Raw genomic sequence first — 20,998 nt, 5'->3', positions numbered from 1 at the left:
ACAAATTTTGGGTAGCTGCCTCTACTTTGATATATTATATTTTGTGGATAGTTTCTGTGAAGATGTAAATAATATTCTCCAGATAGCCACATAATTTCCACTGCATTTTATGAATAAGATGAAAAATAATGCAAATAAACTTCAAGGAATATGTTTCTATCGTATACATAATAATTACTCAAATTTATTTGAAGTGCATCAATGCTCTTGCTTACAACTCCTTGTCATTGAAAAAATTATTTTTAAAGTGTAGAAATGTTTGAATTTACTTGAGCAAAAGGAGTGGCAAATTCTAAAGCAATTATTTGAGTTCATTGAAATCCATAAACAGAACCTATGGACTTTCATCCTTGGTGGATTCCTAAATTTATGGCTCCTATCATCAACCAATGAGTAATAACAATAAAAATCCCAAGTGAGTTGAGATCCACCTGCTAAGGCAATGCCTTCAGCTGCCAACAAGACTTTATCATGACCTCAGTCACCAGTAGAGGCCAGTGTTGTTTTTATGAGAATTTAAAATGATGGAGTTGATTATTTTCTGGAAAATAGTGTATACTTCTTTTTCTTTCATGAGATAGGTTCAATCAAATTAGGACAAAATTTTTAATCCATTACATACCAACCTCTGAAATTAGTTGTAGCTCAATTATAGTGTTTCCCTATATCAAAAAAGCATAAACTGTAAGCACAAAGGCAAGATGAAATAATTAAATAATTACAGTGCATCACATTGTAAGAGTGTGTGCATGTATCTTTATTGTCATCTTAAGGAAAGATGCTATGTATTTTAAGTGTAATTTTTATTTAAAGAGTATCTTGACTTTTCATTGAAAGAAAAAAATTCCATAATGAAATAAATGCTAAATGTCTATAACCAAGAAAGAGTATTTTGACATTATGTAACAAAAGAGAGTCCTCTTTTAAAAGAGATTTTTGCATGCCAGCATACTTTATAAAGCACTGTTGAAAGTTAGCATAGGAAGTTAGAATCCACAGGCTAAATAAATTTTAAAAATCATTTTAAGTAATTAAAAAGTCATCAGAGGTTAGTTTATGCTTTTTTTGAGATTCTTTTTAAAATGACTCTACTCTTAGACAAAGAAAATATGTTTCAGTTTTATATTTATATATATTATGAAAGGTTCTTGTCATAACCTCACTATAATCTTATATCTATTAATACTTAGCAAATAGCTCCACAACTATTTAAGTAAAGGTTGAAATAATATAAATACAGTGTGGTGTAGATCACTGCTACTTGTGGTCAAAAATCTCAATATGAGAAACTGCCAATGGGATGGAAGTTTAAGAAACTGTGAGAATAGTGAGAATTTTTCAGCTTTTTTTCAGAATAAAAAGCTGAAGTGAAAGTAGGGTTTAGAACTTCAGGTTTAAAATACATTTTAAGGCAAAGTAAAGGAAAAAAGGTGATCCAGAGAGAAGAAGCCAAATATTAATAAAAGGATAGTGTTCTCAAATTTAAAATTTTATAAGTTAATAACAAGTAATCTCAGTGAATATTATTTATTGCAGTTTACAGGAAAAGCATATGTATTAATATAATGGCACAGATAATTGGCACTCAATAATTACTACCTATCATTATCATCAAAATGATATTTAATTTCTATGATATTCCTGTGAAACATATTGTCCTATTGCTTTCCAATTATCTGTGATCAAAGCTGGCATCATGTTTAAGTCTACTATCTACCACAGGAATGCTATTTCTCTGCATCACCCAGGAAAAAACACAAACAGAATTCTACTAAGAACATAAATCAAAATTGATTGTAACTTCTGAACAGCTCAAGTAAACTTTAGGTACTAAATATGTTCAATTAAACATTCTCAAATAGAGAAGAGTTACAAACAGTCCAACTGAGGGATTTTGGAATCCTGGAAAGCCCCATAAAACTAGGATGAGGCAAAAATCTGTAATACTTTTTAAAAGGCAAAGGTCATAAATTACAGTTGTAGAATTGGAATCTTGCTGTGCTCACCAAAGTTCTATTAAAAAAAACCCATTACTTGTGATCAGTTGGTGGGATGGGAGATCCAGAAAAAAAGGTCAGTTGAAAAATGTAAAGGTCTATTAACAATAGACAACAGTAACCTTTAGATATAGTTCATGTTAAATATATTATCTCAATATTTCAAAGCAAAGTTGTATACTTATTTTATGTGACTTTCCACAAGATACTCTGAGAACTGTGGCTACCATTATTTTGTCACTATTTTTACAGATGAGAAAATTCTCAGATGTTAAATAGCTTACCAAAGGGCATGGAAGGAGTAAGATAAGTAGGATTTTCATGTGTGTTTTCTGATCATCACATCTTTCGCCTTAGACTCATGTGATTTGTGAGTAGTTGGATGCTGTTTTCATTGTTCCATCTCAGAAGGGAAAAGAACCCTTTGTATCTTGATTCTACAAAGCCAGCAATTATAAGCACATAGACAAAATCAGAGAATGTGGGTCAGATCAACATACAGTGAACATTCAGGATAAGACGTTAGAGAAGGTAATATTGTTTTGTTTTATGGTACTGCTAAGGATTAGACCTGGGGCCTTATACTGTACCACCGAGTCACATTCTCTAGCCTTAGTAGCAATGATAATTACTCATGGTGTGTCAAACATAACAGGATTTTATGTATCTTACTATATTTTATCCCTGGGTATCATTATTTTTCTTTAATTATTGAGTAACAATCTGCATAAAGATTGGCTAATCACCCCAAGTCTTATGATTAGATAGACTATAATAGACCCAGATATTGATGCCGAGTCTGCCTGAACAGTGCTTCACCATACCTGTTTTCTCAGGGAAAACTTCCCTAGAAATTTGTCAGGTTGGCCATTGCTTTTTGTAGGATATGTATCACTGATTTTCAATTGTAGCAGCATTTGAATGTGAGGATAGGACTAGAGTTCACATTAGAATCTTGAGGATATGTTTTCAAATAAAAAGAAATACCTAATTTTAGAATAATTTTAGATTTATGGCAAAGATACAAAAATAGTAGTGATAATTTCCATATACCTCTCATACAATTTCCTTTATCTTGTATCTATTGGTATGTTTGTCAGGATTGTAGGCATTATTTTGAAAAAGTTCAACATGATAAAATAATTGGATACTTTAAAAGTTAAAAGTTTACATAATTCAGACAATTCTGAAATTTACCCAAATCCTCTCTAAGATAGAGGAGGCATAAATTCTACTTCATGTTAGGAACTTCTAACTGGAGAGGGGGTAAAGTAGTGCTCATTAAAGGGTATATCAGAAACCCAGGCATGTAAGTATTGGAGATGTTTATATGTAATATAAGGAAACATCATTAAAAAACTGAAAAATACAGATTTGGATATTCATCGAATTCTCATTTCAAAACAAACCTAAGTGGGTTTGATAGGATAATGAGTGATGGAAACAGAAGCTGCATGGACTGAAAGGAAACTTGAATGCAAAATAAAGTATCAGATTATTGTAGTTAGGCCTGAAAATCAACTACAAAAGATGAGGAAACTTATAGCATAGTAGAAACTAGCTTAAAGCAGTAGCTGTCAGTCTTGATTGCTCATTGGAATTACCTGGAGACCAAAAACCAAAGGAACAAACCAAAATCAAAACAAAACAAAAACCTGGTTATCCCTGGTCCTGCCCACAAAGATTCTGACTGATTCTGATTTCATTTTTTTTTTTTTTTTTTTTTTTTTTGGACTGAGGCTAATGGTTTCTAAAGCTCCCCAGGTGATTCCAATTTGTAGTCAAGTTTCAAAACCACTAATTCAAAGGCATTAAGGTGGAAGTTCTGATTCTGTTGGGCTCAGATGGAGCATTTATTGACTCTGACAATGTCAGGTGACTCTGGAGGATAACAGAACTGCTGGTAGCCTCTGGGATATCAGTTAAAACAAATCAGTAGAAGTAGTATTTCAAAAATATTTTTCTTCTCTATTCCCAGGAAGCATCAATAGATGTATGGCATTGAGGACACAGAAAATGAGAGTTTCTCTGTAATTTTCTAAATGTACACCTAATTCTGCCACATTTTAAGAGGCATATTGACCAACTGGTTTCATCCAGTGTATCATTTTTGACACAATTAGTAAATGGCATGATAGTTATCCTTACATATTTTTAAAGTTTGTTATATTGAAAAGATACTAGAATTTTTGCCTGTCTATTTTCTAGAGGGTGAAAATTAAAGGGAAGAGAATTTTACCACCATCTGAAAAATAATATTCTACTAAAATGGGCTTTCACAATACCAGCGTTGGAATCATCCTGTATGAAATTATGCACATCAGATTGTTTAGAGAATAAACTTTAGTAGTTCTCATCACAAATAACATAAACACATGAGGTAATGCATATGTTAATTAGACTATTTGAGCCATTCATGTTTATATATATATATATGTACTATATAAGTATTTTACAAGTCTGAATACCACAAATATATACAGTTTTATTCATAAATTTAAAAAAGGATTGTACAATATTTGCTTTAGGCTCTTAGGACCATTCTTGAACTACCTAGATTGCTAGGTATGTGAAGGTCACATCCCTCTGTTTTGTTCCCTTTCTCAGGAACAGGATTGGCCCAGTGTTCTGAGCAAAATAGAACCTAACAAATGTTTGTTGGCTGTATGGCTGTTGAATTTACATTTATATACTTTAGCAGTAAGATAAAACTTGTGTTTGCAATGCAGTGTGAAAGTAGACATTTGTAATAATCCATATTTATTGCTAATTTTATTCAAATATATATAATTATTGAACCAAAATTGTGGTTTTGCTATAAATTATAAGATTATCACAGTTCCTTATATACCTTTTCATCTGTTTAGCAAATAGTTATGTAAAAACATACATATACACACATACTGACCTTCACTCTATTCCATCATACCTTCCAGATCATATCTTTTTCAACTTTATTCTCTTCTTGCCCTTTCTCCTTTCTCTTCACCCAAGTGTTCAGCCCAAGTGAGTGTGGCAAGGCCTGCTGTTCATTTTACTCCAGCCTTCCCTGATCACCAAGGCTATCAGAAGGCATGCCAGCCTGCACTAATCATTAAGATGACCCAAATTAACAGCCTGGCCATGTCACAGTACATTCATTCCACATATACAGACATGGTTTAAGTGTGAGGAAGAAACCGGAGGTGCCTGTGTTTGCTTGTAATATGCATTATTGATTGCCATGTTCTGCTTTAGCACTTTAAATCTGCAAATGAGAATCATCTGTCAATTATTGCAGCCAGAATCAAGATCAGAGGTCTGAAGAGAAAATGTGCGTGCCTTTTTCTACCAGCATTTCCTCTTATTTGCCATTTTCTCCCAGTTACATTGTAAGGCATCTATATAGATATTCCCCAGTTCTTTGTTTAGTCTGAATAGTTTTATATTCTGAAAACAGAAACACATCTACCACAGGTAGATGAAGAAGGCAAAACAGGTTCAGAATTGTGCGTTCAGTGCTGGATTTTGAAATCCAATTACCTTATGGATTTTACTAGTCAGTAAAACTTAGTTCATAGGAGAACACAGGCAGTCTTATCTCAATCACAGTTGAGATTGTTGGCACTTTGTAGTGCCTGGTGTAAATTTTATCCCCAAAATATTTGCATTCTTGATAACCATTTTTCTACAATGCATTCTAATAATTAAAGGGTCCTATTACCTGCTAAATGTTGGTATAAATTAACAATTCATTATGCACAATAAGTTATATAAAACATTAACAGATAGAGATCATGTTTAATTAAAATTAACTTCCATATGAAAGCCAATGCACTAATGATTCGCAATGACCTTTTATTACCTGCAGTCCCTTGTTTTGGCTGGATGATTGACAGCTTGCTGTTTGGCTACCATGTTGAATTTCAGCTGACAAGACTTTTCATTTTAACTCAATTTGCCCGCCTATCACAAGCTGGTGGCAGGCCAGACCCAAGTCACCCAGCTTTGCCTCAGCAGCTTGCTCTAGTTCTCATTAGTACGCATTTATTCAGTGGAAATTGGAAGACAAATGCTTGAAGGCATGTGAACTAAGTATAGCAAATTAGGCTTAAAGACTGAATATTTATAAGTGTATGGAAAGGTTTTTTTTTAATTCTAGAGTGAATTGAGAACTGAGTGCTAGCTTTGGTATAAAAGAAATGAAGATAGAAAGGGGACGATTCTAAGAATAACAATACTATAAGCTTTTTCTTTCCATTTTGGAAATATGTAAAATCTCTCTGACAACACCTTATCAAATAAAAACCTGGCTCCTCTTTCATGAAATGCTTGCACAATGAAGTTTAGCACTTTGTGTGTGAGAAGGGGAAAAAAATGAGGGTCATGTTCATTTGTTGCTTGGTTATCCCTTGGTATGTTTTAAATTGCCTTGTTTGTTCGGCACTAGCACAGAAACAGATGTTGCTCTACCGTGCAGGATAATTTACTGTACCTCCTGGTGTAGCATGGACGTCCTCCCAGGGCCCAGCTGGTCTGTCAGTGGCACTGGCTGGTGTCTGCTCAACTATGACAACTACAAGTAGAGGCTGCATTTGTGTGTGTGTGTGTGTGTGTATGCAGTTGTCATTCTTATCAATGTATATCTCTGCTTGCATTTATACTGAGGGTGGCCAGAAAGCTGCTGGTTTTTGAGTCTGTACGTTGTCCTGCAGGATACTATAAGCTTGACTCTCCATTGTTGCTAATAATGAAACTCATTACTTTTGTCGTCTAATGATTATCGGCATGATCGCTCAGAGCTAGAGCCAGTCTCATCTTGCACACATAACTAGTACTGGAAAGTAAAACAGATTTGTCACTTACGATCTGACTGCCGAGCCACACTTTGAGCTCCATTATTGTGATTAACTTCTGCATAAGATATGCTTGCCCAATTGTCATTTGTGATACTGCGGTGGGCGCAAGCTGCCATGCTCCCCCAGAGCGCACGGGCCAATGGGATGTGACCGTGTTGTTCAGGCTGTTAAACGCCTGGCTGTCAGGGCAGCTACTTCACCATTATTTGCTTTTGTATTTCTTCTTCTCACACCCCTACTGGACTTGGGTGAACAGCTCTGCCACATATGTCACCTACCATTTCCTACCACAAGCTAAAATGACGCAGTGCTATTGTTGGCCCACCAAGGCCAGCAACAGTACAGGGGAAGCCAAGCCTTGCTTTTCACCATGGAAAAGTTGGTTGTTGGTGTCCTGCCAACTGAAATCCATCGTGTCAGGTGCCTTGTGGCTATCTGCAGTTAGAGTCCATGTTCCAAAACCAAAGTTCTTTTCTGGCTTCATCACCAGCAAACCGATTTGACTCTGCCTGATTATAATAACGAAGGCAGTCCAAGAGAATATGCACAGTCTCACTGTACGTCACATCGAATCACCACACTGCCCACACAGAGCTGACCGCAGCCTCATTTCTTTAGACAAATGCATGCTTAAGGAAAAACCTCCTGGGAGAAGGCACCCACAGCAACTTCATATCCCTATGCAAGCTATGCATGGATTTCACATTTACTGAAATAACATTTATTTTTTGTGGGATGTGAGCTTTTACTGATGGGCCTAGCTTTAATAATCTAGTAACTGGGTACTGGCTGTGTCAGAGTTTTGGTGAACACTATGACACTGTACTCTTTGTGTGTGTGATTTGTAAATTGCAAGTCATGAATACAACTATTTTATTATATCAGAAGGAGAGGGGAAAAGCTCCATTTGGAGCTCTTTTTCACATTTCTGATTAGGAAAAATCAAGTTTTATATTCTAAGACCCATTCACGCTGGTGGAAACATAGTCAGTTTTGATTATGAAGGGAGAGATGCAGACCTAGACAGGAGCTACACGCTGATATGCATGCTATCAGAATGATTTATGCAAATTATGCATATTATTCCCAAAGGAATTCCTCCTCAAACTGCCAGGATAAATTGCCGGAAATTAGCCATAAAATCTGTCGTGCTAGGAGCAAAAGGTGAAGGCCACTGGGAAAGCAAGGACATTCAGTTTCTGGAATCTTCTAGAGTATGATAGTAGCTGTTATTCTCCCTGGATGCTAAAGAAAATATGTTTTTTTTTTTTTCCTGAACCCTATATAAGTATTTTTCTTTTGAAATTTTTCCAGCAAACGCTGACTCACATTTTATTTACAGCTAGCATAAAAGAAATTAAGTGCTAAGCTGTCTCAGAAAGCACTACTACAATTACTTTACTATTAACTGCCTAAATGGTTATTAAATGGCTAAGCCTGTCTGAAAGCTGGTGAAATAATCCACCAGCACTGAACTGTAAGAGGGATGTCATTTTACTTTTTAATAGGTGTACCCCTAACACAGCATTCCTCTCTTGTTGATCATTTTTTCTTATAAAAACCATAACCAGTGGCTTTCTCTCCCAAACACATCACTGCTGTTTCCTGCCTATGAAATGTTCACAAGCTGTGTTGGGGTCAGGCTACCCCACCTTTGCCTTGCCACCCACAGCCACCATGGACTCCCACTTTGGGGCTCAGTGGATGTGATGAGAAATAGTTTGCTTTTCAATGAAGACTATTGGTAATGAGCACTAATGCCTAATTGAAGGCACTTTCCAGAAGCACTTTCCAGTACATTATTGTTCGTTTCCTCCAGAAAGCATCATTTTTGAGGCTCTTCGACTATCCTCCTATTCAAGCACTATTCGTTTTGTTGAAGAGGACTTTATTCTCAGTTCCGACACTGGTGACTGCAGCCTGCGAAAGGGAGACTTGGTAGCCATCTTTCCTCCAGCCATACATGGCGACCCTGAAGTCTTCGAAGCTCCAGAGGTAAATAAGTTTCTGTCTACATATGGTTCACTGCTAATTCTTAGACATGGCCAGAACATTCCTTTTCTTTATAACACTCTTTTCCTTTGTCTACCTCATTTCAGAAAAGATTTGATAACTTCTATTCTTCCTTCTGATCAGAAGTTTTCATGTATTTTTGCTGTTGTTTGGTGGTATATCACTCACATCACAGATGAGTGATCTCAAGCCCTGTGCACTGAGCTACATGCCCCACACTTTTTTGAGACTGAGTCTCACTAAGTTACTAAATTTCCCAGACTGCTTTTAAATTTGGGATCCTCCTGCCTCAGCCTCTCAGAATATTAAGATTTTAAGTGTCGGCCACCATGCCAGGCTAGTTTTCCTCTTTCTAAAGTATTTTGTAAGAATCCACTTTGAAAGGTTTTGCATCTATAAATAAAAATAGAGATGACTATTTGAGTCAAATAAAATGATAATTTTATCTGGACCAGCAATACTTTTAACACTAAATTTTGTTTGGGTGTAGCCATTGACAGATAGCACAGAAAGTAACTATTTTGCTAGGTATTTTCAAAGCAGAATTGATTCTCCCAGAGTCAACTATCATTGCTGCTCTGGTTAAGCCCAAGTACTGTTTCACTAAAAGTATGTGCCCCTTCTGATCAATTAGTATGCCATTATGAACATGAGATTGTAAAGCTGCTGGTCATGGATAAAACTCTGAGGGTAATTGTATCATCTCCTTGTTTTTTTTTTCTGAAGCTTGAGTTAATGAATATCAAAGACTAGAAATTAATCCACCCTGGTTCATCCCTCAGTACCACTTCAGAGACTCACCACCTGCATGCAAATTGCATGCAGTCAGACCCTGCATCCTCTCATGATCTTTGTGTATACAATGCATTTTTCCAAAAGGAAACTTCTGTGTGCTTCTTGAGTGCCTCATAGCTAGACTACTGTTAAGCCCAATTTTTAAGTTAGGTGCTTTTCTTAGGTTGAAATACAATACTATTGAATTTTGGACATAGAAGAACCGGCCAGATATAATAACATAAATTGCATTTATTTTATTGGCAATAGCAAGTATCTTGCTGTGAAGGAATGAATGAACTTCTTATGCATTGCAGAAAAAAAGAGGTATTATATGAATGATGATAGCAAATGGGAGATAGTTCTACTGAAAAAAAATGTACAATCCTCAAATTTTATCTCCATGTTTGTAAATATCAGAAACATATCCACTCAAAGTAGACAGACAACAAAAAAGCCAATAAAGATTTAATACCTGAAAATAATGTTAAATTTTACAAGTTTTATTTCTACTTATAATTTGTATTGAAGTTCTACATTCTATTTTCATTGTCAATGTTACACTGTCATTTAAGTTCACTAATTATATTATGATAGTGAAATCAATATTGAGGTTATCAACAGTGTTTTCCACATTCTCTCTGTCTGTCTCACTAATTCCCATTTCTGTCCACCCTCGTGACAGCAAATATCTTCAATTTAGAACTTCAGGTGTTTAAAAGCCAAAGTTAAAATTTGAAAATGTTTTTATTTATCATTTTGTGTGGAATACAAAATAGCAATGTCAAAACTGCAATATAAATCAGCCAATCTTAATAGAAATCAGAAAGATGTGGTTCATAGTAAATCAGGAGAAGAATAAAAATTGTACTTTGGATTCTTAGCATCATTAGAGTGACTCTAACTTGAACTGATGAGCACTGTTATTTACTAGATTTAACACTAACCTATTTATGCCTGGCTAACATAAAAATTAACTAGCTAAGTTTTTGCTATTGCTTTCTTACAGTTAGTTGTGGGATGCTGATAGTTACTGGAACAGGAATAAAAGACACAATTATAAACCACTTTATATAATTGTGCAGATATCATCATTTATTCTATAAACATTTATTAAATATCTACCTATCAGTCTCAGGCATATAGGTTTATTCCTTGAATAATTTGGTTTTTGAAAACATAAAACAGTAATATGTAGAAACTATTAATTCTTACATAACAGATATTCAAACTAGCATACATTTATAGAAAAAAGGAAAAGAAAATTCTGAGAAATTGTATCAGTAGCTTAGACCAGTGTACTAGGAGCTCAACAAAGACTCATATTCACCTCTATTAGCCTTGTGTGTTGTACAGACTTGCATGAAAACCAGGCCTTGAATCCAGGAAAAAAAAAAACCCAATAACTACTGGACCAAAGATATGAATGAGATTAACTCTGCATACAGGGATAGTTGTTCTTGGAGAACATAAAGAATAAAGAACCTTAGCAGGATATGTTTCTTCCTAATATGGAGGGGCATGGTTTTAGAATATTTGAGCTCCAAGACCCTGGAGTATTGCATTCCAAGACAGGACATGGTCATCCTTTACCCCTTAGAGCTTTTGTATCCACATAGATCTTTCTATTCTTGAAATATCTGTCCTTATTTATCCATCCCTGAAATGTCCCTCCTTATTTGTCCACCCAGAAAATCCAAAATTCTCCATAATCACCTTAGTCACATCACGGTTGATATTTTCCCTGATTGATACCTCATTCCTAAGAATTTGCCTCTGTCCAGCCTGAGATGTGTGTACTTTTGTTAAGGTGAATTCCCTAGTGTTTCAGGAGCCCCGACAAGACACTTTTCCTATAAGAAGAATATATAAAAGGATGCTAGGATGGGTGAATGCACTGACAGTGAAAATACACGTAAGTCAAAATTTTAAATCAGCACAGATCATGTACATTAAAATATATCTGTAATAGGTCAAATAAAGTAAATTTACTATAAATATAGGATACGTTAGGAATAGTAAGAATTGTGTGAAAGGAAGACGTTAAGTGAGAACATTGTATACTTCAGAAATACCCCTCAGTTTTTGCACAGATTTAGACCTACTTTCTCGAGTAATTCTGATTTTTTTAATAACCTAAAGAAACAGATGGGTAAAGTTTTGAATTTTTAAAATTTTGTAACAATAAAGTTTAAAACAATATGGGATAAACAGCAGATGTTTTAATATCTAATTTGGCATGTAAATTACCAACATGAATCTTCCGTGTTATGGATTATCTTTTTTCCAAATACTGATTGCTAAACTTATTGTAACATTAAGCATTCAGTCAGTTCTTGCCAATATGGGAAAATATATTGGCATGCGAAATTTACAACAATGAGAGTTAGAGGAAAAGAAAAAAATATGTCTTGACTCTTCTCTTTTTAGAAATATATTTGCTATTCATAAAGTCTAGGTAACTTATTGACTAGGTAGTAGTTTTTTAAAATTTTTGAGAGCTTCCCCAGGTTTACCTATATTATCAACAGAATCCAGATTAATTTTGCCATTATCACTGGATCAACTTGCAAATTGCAGCTTTTCTAAACTCAAATATTTATCAAAATAAGTAATTTATGTAAATGAGGATAAAACCAATGCTATTAAAGGAAATGATTCACTAACATTAGCCATACTGGCATTGAGTGACAAAATTAGATCATTTTTGATAGATTTATAATCAATTCATGTGTTAGAATTTTTACCACACCTGAAATGCATTGAATCTGACCTACTTATTTGCATTTAACTTCATGTGGTTTATATCAGAGTTGTGTGCTGTGCAGATCTAATGCTAATGAGTACCAACTCCAGGAAATACTTGACCATTTTCATGTGAGCCATGAGCATTAATTTAATCAATGATTTAATTCACCATGGGCTGAATTAAGGTCACTCCGTCTCCTCTGCAAACTCAAGTGAGAGTTGAGCCATGACCTTACCTATGTGGGAAAATTAAGATGAAAAGCCAAATGCTTTAGATAACCAGTCTCAAAATTTTCTACAGCACGTAATAGAATTTATTTATGAAAATGTACAAGAAACACTTGCTACCCTAGATTTAACTCAAAGAGAGTTCATGCTAATAGAAATTTCATAAAGAAAATCTTTCACTATCAAAAGAGAAGCAAATTTTATTTTGTAGTATAAATTCTTATTTGAATCTTATTGTTTTATATGTATTTAATCTAAGCATACACACAATCTTAAAGTCTTCATCAATCAGTAAGTGATTGTGAAGGGATTAAGAGAAAGCAAATCATTGATCCAGTAGGCAGCTTGTATTGATTCTAGGAGTTATTATCCCATAGTAACAGGGACAGCACTCCTGCAACCCCCTACCCAATATGAAGGAATGGTAAGATCCACCTTAGGGAACAAGAGTAGAGATACAGTCTCCATATTGGGAAAGCAGTGCTAGCTGCTGTTGGTACAGGTCTCTCCCTCATGACACTGATGTTCTGCAAACGTGAGAGGAGCAAAAGCAAATTTAAAATTTGTGGTTTAAAAAAAGGGCAAGGGGAGCTCAGTGTAGGTGCTTGGTATGAATATGGTTTGTTCCCTCCAAAACTCATACTGACATTTGATTGCCATTTTAACCATGTTAGGAGGCAGGGCCTAATGAGGTAATTCAATCATGAAGAGAGATTAGGTCCCCCCCACCTTTTTTGTTTTTTGTTTTTGTTTGTTTTTTGTTGTTGTTGTTGTTGTTTGTTTCTTTCTGTGAGGTCTCGCTTTCTCGGGACTATATTAACTACTAGGAAAATGGTTTATTATCCAGTAAGGTCACTCTTCAGATTTTGCATCTTCAAATACACCTACCTGCCCTTCCATTTCCATCATGAGGTAAAGCAGCACAGAACCTCATTGTCTTCATATTTCTGGGCCTACAGAAACATAAGCCAAACCAAATCTGTTTGGTTCGTAAATTACTTGGTCTCAGGTACTCTTTGGTCAGAAAGCTAACCAAAACCTTAGAAGGAAACATGAAGAGGGAAGAGGACTAGTAGAGGCAGGGAGTTTCAATTGGATAGGGGGAAATAATTACCTAACAGCATTTGAGTTTTTTGAAAGTTTATATATGATTTGTAAATAATCAAGTTTTATTTTCCAGCATTAGATTAACAAGAACTTTTAAGACAGACATGGAGAACAACATGTGAAATTTTAATACTAACGCTGTCCTGCTGCTCTTTACAGGAGTTTAGATTTGATCGTTTTATGGAAGATGGTAAGAAGAAAACCACTTTTTACAAAAGAGGAAAAAGGCTGAAATTTTACTTAGTACCTTTTGGATTTGGAGCCAACAAATGTCCGGGCCGATTCTTGGCAGTTATGGAAATTAAGCTATTGTTGCTTGTATTATTAACTTACTTTGACTTAGAACTAGTTGAAAATAAGTCCATAAAACTAAACTACACACGATTGTTTTTTGGTATTCAGTATCCAAACTCTGATATTTTATTTAGGTATAAAGTAAAATCTTAGAGTCAAATGGGAAGAAAATGAATCAGTCAAATGAATTCAAAATGAATCTAAATGTTTTAAACTCCTTTATTAGTTTTAAATTTCTGCAACCATAATTGCTATGTTCTTTTGTTTAAAAGAGTTCCCAGTTAATATTTTATCTAAGATCAGGTTCAATTTGTACAAAGCCTATCATAAAATAAAACAGGATAGTGGCATAAAAATAGATATCAAATCAACTTTGTGACAATAAATTAAAAAAACTTTGGGGAAGATCTACTTGTCATTTTGAACTGTTATAGTAAATTATCTTCACAGAAATAAATTTGGTACTGTGGGATTTTTAAAAGTCACTCAAATTTTTCTCTCATATATACAAAGTACATTTTTTATGTACTTTTGGAAAATTGTGCTGAAAATGGACAGAGTCTAACAAAGTCCAAATCCTCAGAGGAGGAAATTAAATTTTCATGAAGTACACTGGATGAAAATGTTCCCTTAAAGTATAATATCAATAATATCTGAAATTGCCAGGGTATGTTTGCATTAAATGAGTTTTGCAGTAGATTAAACACTTCAGCTTAACTTCAGTATTTAATCATCCATACATGCTCTGTATTTCTTTGTATACTATTGCTCAATAGAATAAAATTTTATGTTATATAACACCTCTCATGTTCAAGTCAGGTACTGATAAGATTAATGTATAAGAAAACAGAAAACCTATTATATACTCAGTAATTGCCCTTGACATTAGTATTAGGTTAATTATAGGAACAAATGTTGAAACCATTGATTATAGTATTTTCCTTTAGTACAAATATGTGTCATGCCAGTCTTGTAATGAATCCTTTGCTAAATTCTTTTGTTATATAAATTAAGAAACTAAATAGTGATAGTTCCTCTTGAAATCTCACTTTTTGTTCTTGGATTTATTGATATATTATTTTTTAGTTATACACTGTATAATGAAATTTCTTAGATTAAAATTGACAAAGATTGACATTTAGCATAAATGTTGTTACAATACACAAATAGACAAGGCGGGTAATTAAGCCTAGTTGATTTGCTAGTTTTTTTAATAAATGGATTTTAAATTAGAGATGACAAGGAACTAGAATGTAGACCTTTAGAAAGCGGAAAGAGAATCTGAGAGAGAAAAAACAGAAATAAAGGAGGAATAAAGGGATTAAAATGGTCACGATAGATTAGGTACATGTGCCTCACCATTCTACGTTAATCACATTCACTAATAAAACATTGATTTTTGAAAGGGTATTAAAGTACTTATTCTTACTTACTGTAGTTAAGTACAATTTTCCTTGCTGAAGTATTTGCTTTCAATGCTCCATTATTGAAGATCTGCTTATAAGAATTCTGGTTTTGATTATTAAAATTGCTTCACTTTCATTCTCGTTATTTTTACTTTTCAAAATTTATAATCACATAGGTTTATGGGTTACAAAATTATGTTAAGGTTATGAATACAATGTGTAGTAGTTGAATTAAGCCAGATAACCTATCCATCACATCAAATACTTAGCATTTTTTGTCATAAGAACAGGCAAAATGTATACTATTAGCAATTTTGCAATATACAATATTGTACTACTGTTAACAGTTACCATGTTGTGCCACAGAATTCAACTTTTTAAAAAATAAAGTTCCTCCTTTTAACTGAGATTGTACATCTTTTGACTATTATCTCCTCAACCTTTTGCATTTTAGCCTCTGTAGGTTGCATCCTACTTTCTCTCTATATATGTTTGATTGTTTTGAATGAATGAGATCATTTGGAATTTTTTTCTGTGTCTAGTCTTATTTAATTTAGCCTAATATTCTCTAATTTCATCACTTTGCAAATGACAGAATTAACTTCTTTTTAAAGGCTGAGGAATATTCCATTATATATAACTCATTGTCTTTATACATTCATCCATAAATGGGCATTTAGGTAAATTCCATAATATGACTTGTAAATAGTACTGCCATGAACATGAGAGTACAGATGTCCTTCATCAAATTCATTTCAGGTCATGTGGGTAAACATCAGCATCAAGTATCTTCATTCTTTTTTTTATATTTGTATTCTTTTTTCAGGTTATTTTCTTTATTTAGGACATGTTTAGAATACATAATGTTTGTATTCCTTGCAGGTAGTTTGTACATGTGCATAACACATTTTAATTCATTTTCTCATTGTCTTTCCCTTTCTTCTCCCAGTCCCAATTTGGTCCTCATTCTGGTTTTTTTTTTTTAAGGTAGTAAAATACAATAAAACAAGACAGAACAAAACCAATCGAGACAATGCAATGAAATTGGTACAAAACTTCAAAGCAGGATACCAGAATAACAGTAATAAGTACCATAGTATATGTCCTTGTCTTCACAATAGTTGTCCATTCCATTAGACACAGCAAAATCAAACCAAAAATAGAACACTACAAACCTATCAAAACAGAATATTAAATAGAGAAAAACAATTAATCAAAACAAAGTAAAACAGTGAAAACAATATTCACCTTCAAAGAGGAGATAGAAGGAAATCCCACATATTTGCTATATTGCATACTGGCATCCTCTCAAGAGATGCTCAGACCTCTGGTCCCAGGTCAGCATAATCAACCCAACAATACAAAGCATTTAGTTACTTTATGTGCCTTAGTTGCTGTCAACTCAGGCTGACCACGAAACATCTGCCATGAGAGACCCTGACTTGTTTTCTTCCTGTGTGCCCGCTGCTGGCTTGCGCCTTCATACTTAAAAGTTGATTTTTCTAGTGCACAAATCTAGATTCATAGACATGTCCTTCTGGCTCTTTGAGATATTTCATGCTCCTAATGTTTCAATTGTTATTACCAAGTGGTTAGCTGTCAGCCAGCTTAATTTTTTAGTACTGTAGTCTGCGTTTATTTTAATATGTGCATTTGTCTTTGGTGTTCTTATTTTCGGTTGATTATGCTCTTATGTCATGAGCTGCTTCTTAAATTTGAGAAAACATCTCCCAACTGTGGAATACCCTTACCTATTTCTTTGAATATCACCTCACTCAGACTCTACATTATACCTTCTCAATGTATTCTCCATTTTGTGTGGCATTTTGTCCCCATAGTTTTTGTCTAACTTGCATCCAAAGTAATTATTTTTTAGATTTGTCTTCTAGTTTCTTTCATAGAGTATATCTAATCTTCTCTTTAACACTTCCATTGAATATTTTTCTTCCTTTTTATTTTAGTCTCATATAACCATACTTTTAAATGCTCTAATTCATAGTACGCAATTATAATTGATCTGAACAATCCCCTTCTGACTTTATTTACTTTTTCTGTTTTATCCCTAACTCCCAGTTGAGTGTATGTTTCATCTGTATGTTTTAATAACATATATGATTATTTTGCATGCGTATTTTTAATTTACATAAATCTATTACCCATAAATCATACATTTCTTAGTTTTCTTATTAAACTCTAGGTTTCTAAAAATTCAGCCACATTGTTTCATATATGTTTACTCTTTTGCTCCTAAATGCAAGATAGTATTCAATAACATACACTTACTATGTTTCAATGCTCTGTTCCACCCAAGGGTGGTCTCTAAGTGGAGCAGTTACTTTTGGGGAGAGGCTGGTGCAGAACTTTGAAACTTCTACCAGCCCCCTTTCTATGATGCCTAGCCACCTTTCACCTTGGACTGCTATAAACCTTATCTCTAATTGCCCTTACCTCACACACACATTTGGTCCATGGCAGTCTTTACTCTGAAATTTTCTAAATTTGTTACATTCTGTTCTCAAATCCATCCAACTCTCTCTTCTGTGGGATCTGCACTGATGATTTTGAGTCAGGATGCCAGCCTGCAACTGAGCAGTCCTCTAGTTTTCCATTTACTTGAGCTTACTAGTTCAATGATTACCATTTTAAGTCTGGTAATTATCTTTTTGTTAAAATTTCTGCCATTTTTATATCTTGTTTCTTCATCAGACCCTCAATAATAAGGCATACTGTGTATTCTGTAGCTAATATTTCCAATTCATTGGTGTTTTGTGAATCTGATTTGTTTTATAGTTGTTGTTGCTATTTTTTTCTTTAAGTTTTCTTGAAATGGTTTGATATTGGAGCCCATGTTCCTTAGAATTTTATCTCCAGAAGTTTTTAAAACCTAGTTTTAAAGTTCATTTCTCCAGAGAGGATTGTGTTTGCTTTTGTCTAACTACTCATCTTATCAAAATTATACCATGAATTTTTTAAGGTGAGTATAAGAAAGGAAGACTCATTATATAGGTATTGTGAAACTTATTCTTTTTTTTTTTTTTTTTTTTTTTTTTTTTTTTGTCTTTTTCCTTTTTATCGGTACTGGGGATCAAACTCACGACTGCCTGCTTGCAAGGCCCATGAAACTTATTCTTAAATCATGTTGTCTTAGTTACTTTCTCATTGCTGGGACAAAAAGTCTGACACCCACAAGTTCAAGAAATAGTTTATTTTAGCACAAAGTTCATAGAGTTTCCGTCCATTGTTAGCTGGCAAAGTGGCACAGCAGAGGAACATGGCAGAGAGAAAGAGCTCATGGCAAAGCATGCAGGAAGCAAAGGTCATTAGGAGAGGAGAAAGGATGTGTTCACATACCCTTTCAGTTCAGACCCACGGTCACTTGTTCCCACTAGGCTTCGCCTCCCGGCATTACCCCCAACTCTAAACCCCTCAGTAGACTAAGCCAGTATTACACACCCACCATCCAGTGTCACACACACACGATTCAGTCATCTCCCAAGAGCTCCACCTAAGAGTGCATGAGCTTGGGGAATGTCTAGATATAAGGCATAACACGGGTAGAATGCACATTAGGACTAGAAGTGGGCAGAAGACACACTTGTTTGCTTCACTCAGAGACAAGGCTCAGGCAGGCAAGTACTATAAATCTCTAGTCTAGCTCTGTGGAACAGTTTCTTTCAAGTCCACCTAATAATTACGTTGGCTCTGCAAGTTCTTGGCTGTATACCAGGGTTTTGGATTTCATACAATCCTGTGCACATACACTCTTGTTCCCAGCTTGGGCCTTAGGCTTATCTCCTGCCCATCATAAGCATAAGTCATTCCCTTTGTTCCAGGATATCTATTCCACCTTATTACCTGAAGCAGAAACTCTAATATTTTTTAAATTCAACTGCATAGTACTCTTTCTGTATGTTACAGCAGAAATAACAAGAAAAAAACCGAATTCCAATTTCTATTCATATATATATTTATATGAACTTAGAATAGAAAATAAGTATGAAATGGTTAAGATTGCATGAAAGACACAGTCAGTAGAACCAGTATGAAATGAGAACCTATGACAAAGTTGAATCCGTAACTAAAGTGTTTGTGATTAAGAAAAGAATCATGGGGCTGGGGATTTAGCTCAACAGGCATAAGCACCTGCCTTGCAAGCAGGCGGTCATGAGTTCGATCCCTGGTACCGATAAAAAAAAAAATCATGAAGAATTAAGTAAAAAGAAATGGTTTCTACTTGTGACATAACTAGTTTGTTATTATCAACAAGTCACTTCACTTCTCAGTGCTTCATGGTGCTCATTCACAAAATAAAAATAATGCATTTTTGATATCAGTTATGATTAAGAAGCATCTATATATATGTGAACTTATCTTGGAAATTATAATGCAACATACAGCTGTTGATCTTGAGATATTTAAATAATTATGTACCTTTTAAAATTATTCTTATGTACTTTAAAGGAAATAATTTCAAAATTAATTTATTATTAATTGATTTAATCAAATATTAATTGAGCCTTTCCTCTATTCTATATATGATACAGTACATTGAGTTATTCTTCTCCTTCAAGAAGACATAACTCATTAGGGAAAAACACATACACAACTTATTTACTCTGAATATCATAGTAAGTAATAAATTTATCTCTTTAAATTCTGATTCAGAACTAGTTCTAAATAATCATCCATCAGACATTTCAAAATAGTGTGCTGTAATGAGAAACTACTATGTTTAATTATATATACAGCATTCGTGTGGTAATATATCAAAAATAACCAAAACTAAAGAGCTGTCTTACTTTTCTCTCTCATTGCTGAGACAAAATACCTGATGATCAAAATTAGGAAAGGAAAGGTTTATTTCTTACAGTTCTTGGAGGTTTCAGTCCATACTCAGCTGGCTGCAAGGCAGGTGGAGTGGCTGGGAGGCAGCCATTCACTGCTGCTGCAAACATCAAGGTGCAAACCAGCAAGGAAGAGACACACCTTCTTCCTGCAGTTACTCTGTGTGCTGGCTCCACCCCTGGGTGGGGTAGCACTAGACAACAAACAAATCACAAACCCTAGATTTGGTCATATCCCTGATTGCATGAGGCTTGGGGGGGGGGATTGACATAAACCATGACAACAGTCATTAAAGCTTCAAATCTTATAAATTGTTATGTGTATCTTAGAAATCTTTTTATTGGTACGTTTGTAATATATAATAAGTACTTTCATCAGGCCAGGAAGCATCAGGCTCAGCAGCATAAGCCCTGTCTTGCAAGCACCGGTTGTGAGTTCAATTCCTGGCACCAAAAATAAATAAATAAATAAATACAGTCATCATAGGGAATTATTACTTACACATATTGCATTTTGATCCTTTTTTTTTTTTTTTTTTTACTCCCCATTTCCCCATACTCCCTCCCATCTCCATAGATCTGGTTCTTGTCTTTACAAAGTTTCTTATCATCTGTTTTGCTCTTCAAATTATTTTTACTTGGATTTATCATGTAAGAGAAACCATGTGATAATGAACCATTTGTGTTTGATTTCACTTAATATTTTGGTCTTAAAATACATCTAATTTCCTACAAATAATTCAAATCTA

The 20,998-nt window shown here is 34.4% G+C and overlaps 1 protein-coding gene across 2 annotated transcripts in view; it reads left to right on the top strand.

Annotated features, from left to right (window-relative positions):
- LOC100717521 (cytochrome P450 7B1) overlaps positions 1–15,812 on the top strand; it is a 179,742-nt gene extending 163,930 nt beyond the window's left edge. For both annotated transcript variants that reach the window (XM_013144062.3, XM_063257382.1), the window contains 2 exons: positions 8,655–8,830; positions 13,865–15,812. In XM_013144062.3, coding sequence (XP_012999516.1) covers positions 8,655–8,830; positions 13,865–14,152 — 464 coding nt within the window. In that variant the 3' untranslated portion in view covers positions 14,153–15,812. The remainder of the gene's footprint in view (positions 1–8,654; positions 8,831–13,864) is intronic.
- Positions 15,813–20,998: the final 5,186 nt, after the last annotated feature.

The sequence above is a fragment of the Cavia porcellus genome, unplaced genomic scaffold (genome assembly GCF_034190915.1).
Source record: "Cavia porcellus strain 051 isolate PalLab524CR breed Dunkin Hartley unplaced genomic scaffold, mCavPor4.1 scaffold_10, whole genome shotgun sequence".
Lineage (NCBI taxonomy): Eukaryota > Metazoa > Chordata > Mammalia > Rodentia > Caviidae > Cavia > Cavia porcellus.
The sequence above is the reverse complement of the archived record's forward strand: the minus strand, read 5'-3'. Positions and strand labels throughout refer to the sequence as shown.